Source organism: Mytilus trossulus, chromosome 2 (genome assembly GCF_036588685.1).
Source record: "Mytilus trossulus isolate FHL-02 chromosome 2, PNRI_Mtr1.1.1.hap1, whole genome shotgun sequence".
Lineage (NCBI taxonomy): Eukaryota > Metazoa > Mollusca > Bivalvia > Mytilida > Mytilidae > Mytilus > Mytilus trossulus.
In genome coordinates, this window is record NC_086374.1 from 59,824,726 (window position 1) to 59,841,006 (window position 16,281).

Consider the following 16,281-nt stretch of genomic DNA (forward strand, 5'->3'; position numbering starts at 1 on the left):
TATAAGCTTTATTTGAAAAGATTGACCAAACTACGAACTCAAATATCCACAAAAACACAAGTTTCCTTTAATCCACGAAATTTTATATCCCCTTAAATAAATAACCTCCTCATAGATAACAGGACTAAATTGTGTATATGTAACAGTGAATTTGTATAATCAGTGATTATGTAGAATACCTAAAATTTTCAGGGATTATGTAGAATCACTGGCTAGTTTAGTGATTATGTAGAATCCCTGAAATTTTCAGAGATTATGTATAATCACTAGAAAAAACGTCGGGGATTCTACATAATAACTGAAATGAAGAAATAGTTGTATTTATAAAGAAAGTTGATAAAAATTAAAATAATTTATTCTATAAAATCACATAAAAACATCATAACAAAAGTTGTAACAATATATCAAAATGATCAATTCATCTTTTTTACAAGTTAGGCACACTATATTAAAATGTTCAACATAATATATTAAAAAAAATATGCTTCACATCTGTTTTTACCACAATATCCACATTTTAAAAATCCTTTTCCTGCACATATCGAATCAGATTTTAACAACACGCCTAAGAGAAATAAAAAGTTCAGTAAAAACATACGAAGGTACCCCCCCCCCCCCCTCAAAATAAATAAATAAATAAATGGGATTTTGCAACCTTGAACTGGTTCGAAAAGAAAGATAAAGATACCATTGTTTTGTGGTCAGGCAATATCCTTTTTTTATACCTTTTTTAAGAATTGCCATTATGTTTTTTGGGTTTTCCTCTTCTTTTTATCCTGTTGAATTGCTATGAGAATATGCAAGCTTCCTCTTAAAGTTTGTTCTATTTGTCAAGTCCAAGTTCTGCCTGTTTTTCTATACATTTAGATGCCTAAGTTCTCACAGTTTGAATTTCATGCAAACTGTTCTTTGAACAAAAAAGAAACAAATAAAACAGTTGTTCCATAATCTACTTCACCATTTGCTTCACATGTATCACAAATAACATGCTTGTGGATTTACAAATAGAGCATGAATATCAATTTAAAGATATTATTTCATCTGGCAAGGAAAATGAAAGAAACTTTAAATTTATTATTTGTCTATATTCATTTTGTTTATCAAACAAAGGACCATTAAATTATTCATAATCCCTGAAATCATATTAGGGAATTTGTAGAATAATTATTAAAATGTTCAGTGATTATGTAAAATCACTGGTCATTTTCAGGGATTATATATAATTACTAATGATTTTAGTGATTCTACATATTCCCTGAAAAATCAGGGATTCTACATATTCCCTGATTATACAAATTCACTGTAACATATATACGCCAGACGCGCGTTTCATCTACAAAAGACTCATCAGTGACGCTCGAATCCAAAAAGGTTAAAAAGGTCAAATAAAGTACGAAGTGAAGAGCATTGAGCACCAATATTCCTAAAGTTTTTTATAAATATAACCATATCAACGATATATAAACGAATCCTAAGTTTTTCCAACGTATGTACACAAAATTAATATGTTCGCCATTAACCAACCTTTTGCATAAATGACATAGAATCTAAAAATAGAACTTTTTTGGAATGACCGGTGTTTAATGATTTTTTACCAAAATGCTTTATTTTCATAACGTCACCGTGCCAAATTTGCATCCATATGAATCATTTAAGATAAAAAAAAAAAACAATGAAATCTTATAGGTATGTTTGTAAAGATTTAAAAATCCGTTTAATTCATAATTTGAAAATGAAAACGTTTTTCAACAAAGCTAAATATATTTTAAAATACACAAAACGGTCAAATTATGAATGTGTTTTTTAAAGATGAACTACTTAGACACCGACGACAGACACAACGGAATGACATCACATAAACCATTTTCTATTGCCGGAATTCAAAAACTCGGCTTAAGCTATAGTATTACACGCCTGTTAACTTTAAAAGTGGGGAGATAAATTAAAACTTAACACAGTGCTAACCATATGTAAATGTACCATACTTTACCATTTTGTCTGAATGGAAAAAGCTATTCGATCATGTTAGAAAACTACGATGTACTATGAGCACTAGGGTTTTTGAATAAAGGCAACAGTAATATACCGCTGCTCAATAGTCATGAATCGATTTTAACTGAAACAAATCAGCGTCACATACCAAAACTAAGGAAGACACATCAACTTTAAGAGAAAAACCTATTCCATTTCTAGCCTATTCAAAAACCCGTATATTATGGATGATGTATATAGATATAGTAAGATGTGGTGTGAGTGCCAATGAGACAATTCTCCATCCAAGTAACAATTTAAAAAGTAAATCATTATAGGTTAAAGTACGGCCTTCAACACGGAGCCTTGGCTCACTTCGAACAACAAGCTATAAAGAGCCCTTTGCATCATAATTATGTTATTTTTCCAGCAGATGAAGTCTCCAATAGGCGTATCTTCTTTAGTAAAAAACATTACTTTAAAAGTCTCACAATAGATATAAAAAGAAGATGTGGTATGATTGCCAATGAGACAACTATCCACAAAAGACCAAAATGACACAAACACAAACATTAACAACTATAAGTCACCGTACGGCCTTGAATAAGCTTATAATTTGATACGCAAGACGCCCTTTTCCTCTACACAAAACTCATCAATGTCGCTCAGATCAAAATAGTTAAAAAGCCAAACAGGTATAAAGTTGAAGAGCATTAAATGGTAATTCTATATATTCTTTAACATCATTTATCCACCATTTTCTACATTTAAAAAAAATTTCGTTACCAAGTCAGGAATACGACAGCAGTTGTCCATTTGTTTTTGATGTGTTTTGTCATTTGATTTTGCCATGTGAGTAGGGACTTGCCGATTTTATTTTCCTTAGAGTTCAGTATTTTTGTGATTTGGCTTTTTATAAAGGATGAAATTTTCAAAATCACAAATCTGCCCTTCTTTTGTTTGGTATTAACCATGTCAACATAAGAAAAAAAAAACTAAAATCTACCGTCACTAAACTGGAAACAAACAAATCACAAACTCCTTATAAGGAACGATACATACTTGGATAGTTTAACACCTTTCTAAATTGCTGAGTACTACTCTTTCTACAGAAAAAGATAGCCTTCAAAAATAGTGTGATGAAATATACTCAAGAAGTGGTGTCAATCAGATGTGGATTTTAAACAATTAAAAGATCTACTGATTAATTTAAGATCACAATCTCTAGAGTTTTGCATCAGCATTTAAACTTTGTTTACGCTTTATACTACTATTCCCCATGCTCAATTGAAAGATGAACAGAACTTTTTCTAATAAAATGGGAATCGTAGATTTATATTTTTTGTTTTTTGGTTTTGATAATTTTTTATCTTGTGAAGAACCACACTTATTATCTCACAAAATAAACTTAAGATGATATTAACGAAATGTTGGACAAAAGAAAAAGCTCCTTGTGAAATTTTTCAATTTTTCTTTCAGAAATATTGATGATATCCTATCTCTGAATATACATATTTCAATCAGTACTTATATCTCATATATCCCAGTGAACTTGAAATTAAGGATGCTACTGATGCTAGAAGGACTCCTTCATACCTTGATTTTTACCTCCAAATTGACACAGATGGATGTCTTCATACTTAATGACAAACCAGACGATTTCAAATGCCTTATTATTTCTAATAAAAAATACCTCCTGCTCCGTCGTATGGTGTTTACATATCTCAGCTGATGCGTTATGCTTGAGCTTGTCACACTATAAGGACTTCCGTAACAGGATCTCAATGCTCCTTATGCAGACACTGCTTCAATAAAGTAATGAGGTGGAAAAATAAAACAAATATACTCCATAAACTCCATGAACACCATCAAGACATGGTTGATCTGTAAGATGTGTCTGTGTCTAAACTAGATAACGATATTTTCACCAACGTCTTAGATTGTTTTTTAACAACTTCGTCGTCTGACCTGCGAAGTACCGAAAGTGAAATAATTCCGAATATGACTGTCTTCCCCAGTGTGAATTCACATTGCTAGTAGACGTGTCTCTGTATTTATACATCCAACAATTACTATGTACCAATGTATACAGTTATGATGTTTCGTTTGCAATTATGGTTTGGTATTGAGTTATGTCATTTCGTTTGTAATTTGATTTCTTTTCTTATTTGTACATGTATGTAAAAGTTAAGATAAGTAATCAGCTAGTTTATTTATACGATTTTTAGTTTATAGCTACTAAATGCACAGGATTTTTTAATTTTAAAGTTTTATGTATTTGAATGTCCTAACTATTCTAGTGTTTAGTTGTAATGGATTCCTGTCAAGTTGTATTGTCATTTTAGCGGGATTTAAACATTGTCATATAAGCGGAAGGTTTTGCTTTTCATAAAAACAGGTTCAATCAACCATTTTCTTCTTACATTGTCCTGTACAAAGTAAAAAATATGACAGTAGTTATCAAATAATCAAATTGTGTATGTTGGTGTTGTTTTTTTGTAGCAGTTCAGTGTTTATGTTGTTCCGTTGTTTTCCTTCAATAGTTAATTTGTTTCTTCGGTTTCGCTTTGTGACACGGTTTTGTTTCAGTTAAAACGATTTATACTATTGAACAGCGGTATGCTAATGTTGCATTTATTTTCCTGAGTAGTTGCACTCTATTTTTCAGGTACCACATACATATGTATGACACAAAAATAAAGAATTGATTGTTTTATGCTATTCAAAATCTTTTTAAAGAAATAGAATAATAAATTTAAATAGTCGAGAGGCATTTTTTAAATGTTTTCTGGTATGAAAAACGTTAATTTTACCGAAACGTAGTATACGACATCTACATATATATAGTCTACATTTCAAAAATGAAAAAAATAAAATGACACAGACATCCATTTTCCTACAAAACAAGCATGGACTATTAATTGGCAAATCGATAGAAAAAACAACATTATTCGATGTGTACGGATGGGTTGTTAATCATGAGGGCAGTTGCAATAAGTTTGGTACTCCTCATTACAGCTTTTTGGATAATTAAGAGGTCGGTTGAAACTATTTTTTAGAACACAGTATAGATTCAAAATTAAATTGGTAAAACTATGAAGTAAATAAGGATACAGCCATAAAATATGGAATCTTTTGTTTATTTCACTAATAAACGTAGATGGAAAATTTTCGAAATAAATGCGAGAATAGCAAAAAAATGATGATGATTAGAATTCTAAAATCGAAAAATACGTTACGACTTTTCAAATTAATTATTCTAATGCTTTACACAGATTTTGAATATTAAGAACGTATTCAATTCTTTATTTTTGTGTCATATGTTAATACTGGGTACCTGTAACAAAGGAAAAAAAAACTATAGAAGTTGAAACCAATATAGATCTGAGTTATGCCGCTTTGTACAACGAATATCACTTTAATCATGTAACATTTCGTTACCGCAACCCGCCTTAACATACATGTGCACAGCCTTAAAGACTGTTAGAACTATAAATGTTACAAAAACGTAGACTGAGCGAAGATTTTCTTTGTTACCTTCATAGGAAAACTATCAAAATTGAAACCAAATACACGCAGGGCTGTAAAAGTTTGATAAAATATTCTATATGAATACCTTTATAAAGTCACTCTATGCTTGAATAATCCATTAATTACATTGTACACTCAGTTTTTCTCACTGGCAATTTGACAAAACTTTAAGAGACATAACTAAATCGTGTAAGATGTTTTTACATCAAAAGTTAGTATACTCAAAATTATAGACATTTTTTTTCAAAATACTTGTTGAAGTCTGAACAGATATGAAGATACGACATACTTAAAATCAACAAACGGAGATTAAAAAACGTCTTAGGGGACCAATTCTATACAATAATTTACAGAACATATCTTCTTTTCACTGTCATGCGCCGTTTTAATAATAGTTAATATATTCTTATTGTGTATAAACGATTATTTTTCCCCCATGTTGTGTTTTACAATGAAAGAAAACAATATCGATAAAAATGAACTTTCATACGTTTTTTGATTGAGTTAAGTCTGCCAATTGATATTTTATCGTATGTTTTTCTATGTTGTGATGTTATGCTATTGTTTCAGAAAAAGGGAGAAGGTTTGGGCCCATTAAAACGTTTAATCCCGCTGCAAATGTTTGCACCTGTCCTAAGTCAGGAATCTTATGTACAGAAGTTGTCGTTTGTTTATGTAATATATACGTGTTTCTCGTTTCTAGTTTTGTTTATATAGATTAGACCGTTGGTTTTCCCGTTTGAATGGTTTTACACTAGTAATTCTGGGGCCCTTTATAGCTTGTTGTTCGGTGTGAGCCAAGGCTCCGTGTTGAAGGCCGTACTTTAACCATAATGGTTTAATTTTTAAATTGTTATTTGGATGGAGAGTTGTCTCATTGGCGCTCACACCACATCTTCCTATATCTATTTCGATGAAAGATTTATTGCCAAGGTATTGTATCCTAGGGAATGATGGTCTTTGCTAGAGTTGGAACTTCTTGTCAAAATTTAGTTTTTCAATGCTTTTCAACTTGGTTATTTAATAGTTGAGTTTGTAAATAAGTAGTAAAAAAACAGTAGTATACAAAACTCATAAATCGATTGAGAACAGAAAATCTGGTTTACAAACTAAAACTGAGGGAAACACATCAAATATACGAGGAGAACAACGGCACAACAAACACACAACGTTTAAATGTAACACATACAGAAACGAACTATAATATAACAATGACCATTTTCCTGACTTGGTACAGGAAATTTTCAGAACAAAATGGTGGGTTGCACCTGGTTTTGTGGCATGCCAAACCTCCCGCTTATATGGCAATGTTGAATATAACATTAAAGTGACAACATTACATGATAAGACTACAATACAAATAAATGAAAGAACATATAGGACAGAAAAACACACGAATGATAGCTAACAAAAGGTACCAGGTTTAAAATATAATACGCCAGACGTGCGTTTGCAACAGTAAATTTTATAAAATGACTACAAGTATATAATAGATATACATGATCAAACTGAAGTGGTGACTAATTACAGAATAAAAACGGATACATTACATAAAACAACCTATTCCAGCACATTTAAATACACAGCCGAGTTAGCCAAAGCCTCATGACGTCACATTTGAATTTCTAAAAAATATTTCCCAAAAAGAAGATAAAATTAGAACTGATTTTACATCTAATGAAAATTACAATACTTATTAACATCAAATTGTGGCAGTATTTAGATAATTAATTGTATTATCTAGCTATGTCGGTTTTTCTTCTGAATCAAACTGTAAACCAAATATATCGTGTAAATTTCGTTGAATCAAACTAAAATCTAATAAATGAAGAGGGTGATAACTTATCTTCACCATTTCACACGAATATAACAGAAAAGACGTTAAAACATTTGACAAAATCCGATGAGAATAACAAATATAACATCAAAACTAAATACATGAATTTGGGATAGAAAATAACCGTGACACGTCTTATAGCAATGCGAATTCACACTCAGCAAAACAGTCAAAATAAAAGATCAGACGACGTAATGCAAAACCCAATATCTGACATGTGGTAAACATGTTCTTAGTTAGTTTTAGACAAAGACACATAGTATGGATCAACCAATTAGTGATGGTGGCTGTAAAATTTACGGAGAGTTATTTTTAATCTGTCCTCCTCATAACATTGAAGGGGCAGTTTCTGCGTTAGGAGCACATTCCTGTATATGAAGTCCGTAGAGTGTGAACAAGCACGAGAATAACGTATCAATTGAAATATGTAAACACCATACGAAGGAGCAGAGAGTATGTTACTGCTGAGAAATGGGAAATTGATAATTGGAAAGTTGAAATCGTCCTGTTTATCATAGATTTTCGTATGAAGTCGTCCATCTGTGTCAATATTGAGGAAAAGATCAAGGTATAAATCAGTCCTTCTAGTATCAGTAGTATCCTTAATTTCAAGTTCAGTGGGATAAATGAGATGTAAGTATTGGATGAAATATATAATACGTATGTTTTCAGCACCATTGTTCACTAAATATCAAAATGGTTACGAATAGTACAGTGTTCAAGACGTATTAGACACAACTTTTTCTGAATATGGAGTTTTTAATGCTCTTCAACTTCGTGTTTGCTTTAACCTTCCAACTGGTTTATCCGAGCGTCACTGATATATCTCACGTAGATAAAAGCATTTCTGGTTTTCCTTGTATTTGATGAGTTTTTATTTCTAAGACATACCGGTAATTTGCCTGAGTGATATTGAGAACATTTGTTTTGATTTTTAGTCCTTTTTAGATTCGTGAAATATGAGGTGTTAACATTTTTATAATTGTATGCTACTGTTATTGACGTCGGAAACACGCGTCTAGAAATTTCAATCATAAGCCCGACCTACCATCATAAACGTTTTCAGTGCTCAGATAAGTTGTGCTTGAAACACCAAATTCAATATTTTGAATGGTTTAGTAAGATACTCGTAGTCAAAATCTTTGTAATCATACGTCGATATACAAAAAAGTGTATATATGATTAGGTTTCTTGTTTTCATAATTATTACTTAGGGTATCAGTTGTATGTAAGAGACTACATATGATACGGTGCGTTTGAATTTGACTCTCTGCATTAGAAGTGCTTATTGTATTTCTCTCAATTTTGTCGTTTTATTCTGCTTGTACCGTTCTAGCTTCTTACTCTGAGTATATACTAATGTCTTGTACATTTTTGTAACATAGACAGCTAGTATAAAAATAATTTGAATCAAATGCTCTGAAATTTAATCTCAAAGCATAACTTTGAACATATTTCTACAACAAGTCTACAACGTTTGTTTTCATGATTGCTAAATTCAGATGAAAATAAAATTGAGAATGGAAATGGAAATGGGGAATGTGTCAAAGAGACAACAACCTGACCATAAAACAGACAACAGCAGAAGGTCTCCAATTGGTCTTCAATGCAGCGAGAAATTGCCGCACCCGAAGGAGTCCTTCAGATGTTCCATTCACAAACATGTATACTAGTTCAGTGAAAATGAACGCCATACTAAACTCCAAATTGTACACAAGAAACTAAAATTAAAAATAATACAAGACTAACATAGGCCTGCGGCTGCTGACTTGGGAAAGGTGCAAAAATGCGGCGGGGTTAAACCTGTTGCTAAGTTCAGATGTTTTTATTTGTATTTTAATTTTAACTTTTTATCGGCTAGTTTCGTGCGATCGTATCCTTAGGTTTGTATTTTAATGATTCCATGATATACTGACTGGAAATACCAATATACTTGTGCGTCTGGTAAATTAGGAAGAACACAAGGTATAATTTACCTATAAAGACATCATATATAAGAAGTTCGAACTTATGAACTTTGAAAAAAGAAAATTAAAGTATCCGGTTTTTTTCTTAGTATTCAATTATCGATAATCCACCTCGGATATTGTTTTATTAGTTCGTCATAGTTATGATCAGCTGGCAGACAATTGGACTCCCGTTGCACACCATACCGCTGGACTCTTACAGATGATCCCCTTTTTGACCTTTGTATCGGCTCTACACGTACAGCATTTTTAGAGGAAATAGCAGCATCTTCAGCAAAATAATTATAAGGCAAGAATAAACAACTATTATCCATTCCAGGTGATGTTGTGACAGGTAGATCTTCTGTGTGCGGAATGTGATATTGCCCCATAGTTATCCAGGCTACCAAATCCTAAAGAAGAAGAAAACATTTGAATTCTAGTCAAGATGGGAAACAATAAGTTCAATCAATGTATGGAAATGTAAATGGTATGTTCAAACAAAAAATTATATCGAAGTGATATGCAAGTGAAACTTATATACGATCTTTTTTCAATTATATTTCGGACTCAGTTCCGTTTTCCACATAGAATGTTAAAAAAGTAAAATCACAAAAATACTGAACTCAGAGGAAAATCAATTAGGAAAGTCCATAATCACATGGCAAAATCAAACAACAAAACGCATCAAAAACGAATGGACAAGAACTGTCATATTCCTGACTTGGTACAGGCATTTTCAAATGTAGAAAATGGTGGATTAAACCTGGTTCTATAGCGCTAACCCTCTCACTTTAATAACAGTCTCATCAAATTCCGTTATATTTACATGATGCGTTAAATAAACAGTCACAATTAAGTTCAATCAATGTATGGAAAAGACTCTGTTACCCCTTGGTTCTGTTGTTTAAGTTTAGAGTTTTCTATGTAGTATTTGTTCTTACTTTCTTATATATGTGTCGACGATGCGTAAATTGTAAAAAAAATATATGTACGCATGTTTAGACACATTGTTTAAATTATGACTTACTTCATCTAAAATAGAATCATCGTCGTCAATGTATTTCTGGAAATCTACTACTGGTTCGTTTATATCCAAAGAACCATAAACAGAAGAACTGGTTCGTTCAGAGTCGTTATATTTGGTAACTGCTATCTGGTAACGTGCCCAACTGGCTATTGGTTCATTTCCGTGTCCTCTTGGTAATAACTGATAAGTCATGCCTTTATTTAAAATTCTATAGCTTTTAACATTACCATATTTATCCTTGATTTTTTCGTTGTACATAACTAGGTACTTTGGAGCATCAAATTTAAAACGGTAAGCTGCGTCTTTTTCCGTTTCTTTGACAGATGTGTTAAATTTGAGTTGGATAATTTTTTCAACCGGAACTTCAGAGAACTGGTTTTCGATCTCTTCTGTGTTTATATCCAACGTTGCAAATCTGTTTGATGTGCCCTTTATATCTAGATCTGCTTTTATATGAAATAGATGATGATGAATAGGCGCTCCAAAATTATCATGTAGCTGGAATGAATATTTTTCGTCACCTTTTGTATAAAATAACGCCCTTACATAACCAGTGCTCGTCACTTTCACTTCTAGCGCTCCATTAGGATAGAAAATAAAATCTATTATATAGTCATAATTGCCAATTGTAGGAATGGTCCTTAAGACAAGAACTATATTTTCCATTCCTTCGTAAAATCTACCATTACTAAACCAGTAAGAATGATGCCTCCTAAATGGCATACCTGTATTTAATTCAAACAGACAAAACGAGGTCGTTAATTCATAAGAACTTACACCTCCTACATGGAAACTAGAGCCAATAAGTGTTGCATCATCGGGACAGTCGACACCCGGAAATAAAACTTTTGATTGCAAGCCTACAAGTGCAATGCTATCCAGAAATTGCGCTAAAATGTCATTTGGTTTTAAACCAGAATAAAATACAGCTATTTCCTGTATACTAAGTTCATAAGCAATCCGTTCATTCTTAAACCGGATATCATACAACTGTGGTCCATGTATTGTAGACATTCGAAAATCAAATTCCCAAAACATGTATTCGACATGATGCCCTTGGACATTGTATCTCTTACCATCAGGCGAAAACTGCTTTGGGTTTCTTAGCGGTGGGTCCATTGGAGGAATGCCTCGCTGATTCAAAGTAGAAAAATCGTCAGAACTATACACGGGAAGAGGAATTCTGGGAATTGTTTCTTTGTTTTGATTATAGAATGTTAACACTTCAGTTATGTTATTGAATATTGTACTATTAAACCAAATCTTTTCAATAGTGAAAATTTTCATATCTATATCAACAAGTACAGAAAAATCTAATAACCGGAATCCTGAATACTCTGAAATATGATTTAATGACGTCCATACTTTCCTTTTGTTTTCGCCAGAGAGTGTAGGAGATACGGTTACACCATTTCCAAATTGAAGACAAGCATTATTACAATTTGTAAGTCGTCCGCCAAAAATATCCATGAACATGACACCAAGAAAAGGATCAATGTTTTCTCTTAAGTATATTATCATTTTGTAATATTCATTTCCGCTAAATGGTGGGCGGTATACAAATGGGATTTTCTCAGGCCTGAATGGCACGGACCGGTAGTGTGTCGGCGTTGGTAGTGGACCAACTATAACATCCTGCATATATGGTGGCTGTTCATTTCCTCTAAATATAATAACGTGAGCTTCTCTTGGTGGTTTCGGTCCATTCTTATCAAGGTAATTTAAGACATCTTTTTTATCGGGTAAATATAAATCACTTAAGAAAATAAAATTTTTGTCAACATCAATATCTTTTAATTCTACTAGATTTAATTCTTGTTGATTGTATAAAAACGATCGAAGTCCTTCAATTTCAGCTCTTGTTAGATGAACAAATACAGAACTGGTATTTGATAGTTCGAGGTTTATTTTCCCGTATTTTCCACTAGTGGTTGGACATGTTCCACTTTCTAACCTGTCATTTATTTCTAGCTTGTCATTTTTGTTGTTCTTTATAATAACAACGATGAGTGCTATTGTTAGCCCTATAGACAACAGTCCGAGTAAAACTGCTATTACTCGCCATCTTTGTCCTGATATGTTGGTATAACTTGGTCCTACAAAACATATAGAAACAGTACTACTTCATTAAAGATTTTTAATATTCAAAATTTTCTAGCTTACGTGATTTTTAACCGCTTCAAATGTATTCTTCTATTGATCATCGCCAGATGAGCTAATGGGGACATAGAACTACAAATCGTCTATCTGTTAATTCATGCGTCCGTCCGGCCTTGTAAGCACTGTCACGCGTACAATTTTGCCAGATTTGCATCACAGTGATAGAGATATTTAAACCAGCGATATCTCAAACAGTTCAAAATAGTGCCAATTACAATAATTGGAAGAATAATGCCACTTGTGATTATTAAATTTAAATTACTATAGAACAAAAATATTGCCCTTTGACAGATATAGCATGTGTAAGTAACACTAAAATCTGTTTTTCTTTTCCTATGTGTATGTTCTGTAAGTAATTAATACCAATAATAACTTAAAGATCGTTTAACATAATGATTTTGCCTGTCGGATGGTATTTCTTAGAAAGCATTATGTTAAGTTGTTTCAATATTTTTTGTATTAGATATTTTGTAATAAAAATCTGTAAACTCTTGTGCAAGATTTTTTTTTTTAATAAAGATTGTATATTTCTAATGTAAAGAAATAAGGATGAGAAGATATGTCCATATAATGTTATTTTTTACCTTTCATTTCCATAGTGACCAGTGATTATCTTTCATAGAAGATATACAGTTTGTGTAGGTTTAGTTTACAATCTAAAATAAAGAAATATAAAGTGAATGATATTTGTTGTTCTTCTCATCCTGCAAATTACAACATAACAGACACAGTGTATCAATATTTGTGAGTCAATGACTTCTGAACAGACTGAGAAGATGAAGATTTTTCTGCTTATTTGTGTTTGGATTCTTTCTTACCTTAAAACATAGAGCGATATCCCCTGTAGTTATTACTTTAATTTCACAGTTATCAAGTAATCATTTACAGCCTTAGTTAGACATGCAAACCTTCGATGGAAGAAAAAACTAAGAAGTTTTCAAAGTGTTAATTAAGAGTTAAACGTTGAAGGACAGACAACACCATGACAACATGAACAGATCGTAAATAAACACGAAGCAGCTGGGAGTGAGGTGTCTGTTCAGAGGTTGTCATTGGTTTATGTCTTTCATAATTTTTTTTGGTAAATTTTATGTTATGAATTAGAACGCTAGTTTTCACATTTGAATGTTAGCTTTCATATTATTCATTTTGGGGGCTTTTTATATCCGATTCCAAGTAGACGGCATATGTTTTTCTCATTGTTCAAGGTAGTACAGTTATCTATGAATTGTTAACAAAACTTTGAATTTTGGAAATAAATAAGAATTTTCTACCTCAGTAATAGATTACCATAGCTGTATTTGGCAACACTTTTAGGAACTTTTGGTCCTCAATGCTCTTCAACTTCGTACTTTATTTGGCCTTTATAACATTTTGGATTCGAGCGTCACTGATGAGTCTTTTATAGACGAAACGCGCGTCTGACGTAAATGTTAAATTTTATTCCTGGTATCTATGATGAGTTTATTTGATTGCTTACATTCACTTCATTTGAACTTGAATGAATAGCTGTCTCATTGGGAATAATACTACATCTCCTTGTGTTTATAACCAAATAGATCGTAGATAAACTAATTTTAACAACAATTAAAAGCTGCTTCTTTAAACTTTAAAGTTTACCATCTAAATCAAGAAACTTCAAAAATTTCGTTTTTAGTTTCAACCACTAAATGGTCCCCTACAATAGAAAAACAAAAGATCTGGAGTATCAAAAGTATATATATACATGTTGGTTCTTCTAACTAGAAAGACTCTCGTTTAGAGGTTAGGACCAAACTTTCAAACAAAAATACCAAAGCTAGATAGATTGCCTGTAGAGATTTGGGTGATATCTTCTTAAAAAGAATTCAGATATGTTTAGATGGGTTTTTTTATATCCTAAATCACGTCATCAAATAGGAGAAATTGTTCCCGCAGGAGATATCTGTACGTCCCTCTGTCACAAGAGACATAAGAGGAAATTCCAAATTGTTTGCGACAGGAACTATTGGGAGGTTATTATTTTTAAATGACACGTTTTGTAAGTTAACATGCATAAGCTGCGTTTTGTCAGATATTGTTTCCAAAGTTTACGATGTTCTTCTAAAGCTAAATGATAGCAGTATGCCATAGTTGTAATATCTCGATTTATATGAGCAAAAAAATAATTGAGACATTCAAGAATAACTTACGGCAGTCATTGTGTTTGTTGTTTCCTCTAGAACGCTCTCCTACCTTTTGCCTTCACAGTTGAAAGAGCAGGTGGGCAGAGGAGCTAGCTATATACAGCAGGAAGTCATATGAGATGTGAAAGAATAACTTGCAGCAGTCACTGTTGTTGATGTTTCCTCGGGAACGCTCTCCTATCGTTTATCGTTAACCAATTCATTTCCATCTATAACTAAAAAGTACATGTTAATATTTGAAATAGCCCGTAAAAGAAATTATCCGTTTAAAGTTTAGTTTATATTTAAATTATCGTAATTTTGGATTTTTGATGTGTGACGAATAAATAGCTCAGACGCTAATAATCAATATATGTAAAAGGTTTTTTTACACACTGCACAATTCCAATACGAACGAAACCGGTAAAGGGACCATGTATGTCATTCCAGAGAGAACTCCAAAAGTCTATGATTTATCTAGTAAAGAGAATTCTTTTCTTGAGGAAATTTATCATTTCAATTCATCATAACAAATGAGCAATTATGGGGGGTTTTTTTTACCTCAAAAACTACTCAGTGTACAGACTTACCTGTGCAGTTTAGAAAGTTTCTAGGCCTATCATCGCCTATATATATAAAAGTTAAATGCAATTTGTGTTTCAGAAAGATAAGATCGTTTTAAGAATTTGGATCAAAATCCAAAAAATATATCTTTCTGATTTGCAAAATACATTTAACTTTTATATATCTAGTGGATGCCAGACCTTAAAACTTTCCAAGCTGCACAAGTAAGTATGTACACAGAGCAGTTGCTGGGGTGAAAATACGATCATAGTTGTCCATTTGTTATGATGAACCTTATGCCATGTCGTTGTCAGTTTGTTTTAGATTTATGAGTTTGACTGTCCCTTTGGTATCTTTCGTCCCTCTTTTCATTCATATGGCAAATATTTTTAAACACGCATAACATAAATAACTATATTTAAAAATACACTTACGGTCGATACCTGGCTTATGTTCATCACGGTTACATAGATTTGCATGGGAATTATTGAAGCATGGATTTTCTAAATTTGTATACCACTAAGGGTTTTTAAATGAAATATATCAAGTATGTTACTCTAAATTTAACGACAATTTCAAAACAAATGCTAATTTTAACAGTTTATGGTGTACCTCAAACACTGAATGATAACAGAGTCGCACAGTTATATGTACTGAGCTATATACGAGCAAAAAATCATATGAGATATGCAAGAATAATTTACACCAGTTACTGTGTGTTGATCAATCTGTCATACATAATGTTCATTTTGGGACAAAAATCGGGGAGAAGGAAGTTATGAAGTTTATATGCCATTAATCTAAAGGTTCAATGCAAACAAAAAGCGACATTTGCAATCGTATGAACAAAATGTGATAAAATTACCTCCCTTTACAATAAAATATGGTTTTCTTGTCATTCACAAATGATTTACATGGTTTGTTGTTATATCTTCAGGTAATGCTTATTGCACAAGTGATATTATTTCATCATTTTAAACTTTGTTAATTTTATGTATATAATCAGCTTATAATTGTAGACCGATCAACTGTCCAATTTTAAATACGTTTAATGTATAAAGATCTATAAACAGTAGGATAATATAATACAACGGTAGC

The 16,281-nt window shown here is 32.0% G+C and overlaps 1 protein-coding gene across 1 annotated transcript; it reads right to left on the reverse strand.

Annotated features, from left to right (window-relative positions):
* Nucleotides 1–8,836: 8,836 nt before the first annotated feature.
* Nucleotides 8,837–14,849, reverse strand: LOC134707670 (putative amine oxidase [copper-containing]). Its single transcript, XM_063567652.1, has 4 exons — nucleotides 14,647–14,849; nucleotides 13,060–13,131; nucleotides 10,316–12,411; nucleotides 8,837–9,698 (listed from the first exon to the last, which is right to left on the reverse strand). The coding sequence occupies exons 2-4, from the start codon at nucleotides 13,070–13,072 to the stop codon at nucleotides 9,399–9,401; spliced, it is 2,409 nt and encodes an 802-aa protein (XP_063423722.1). The 5' UTR covers nucleotides 13,073–13,131; nucleotides 14,647–14,849; the 3' UTR covers nucleotides 8,837–9,398.
* Nucleotides 14,850–16,281: the final 1,432 nt, after the last annotated feature.

What these genes read in the sequence shown, in the direction of transcription:
- LOC134707670 (XM_063567652.1), bottom strand. An exon ending in ATGATTCTATTTTAGATGAA is followed by an intron (nt 9,699 to 10,315) that starts GTAAGTCATAAT and finishes CTTCTTCTTTAG; the next exon opens with GATTTGGTAGCCTGGATAAC.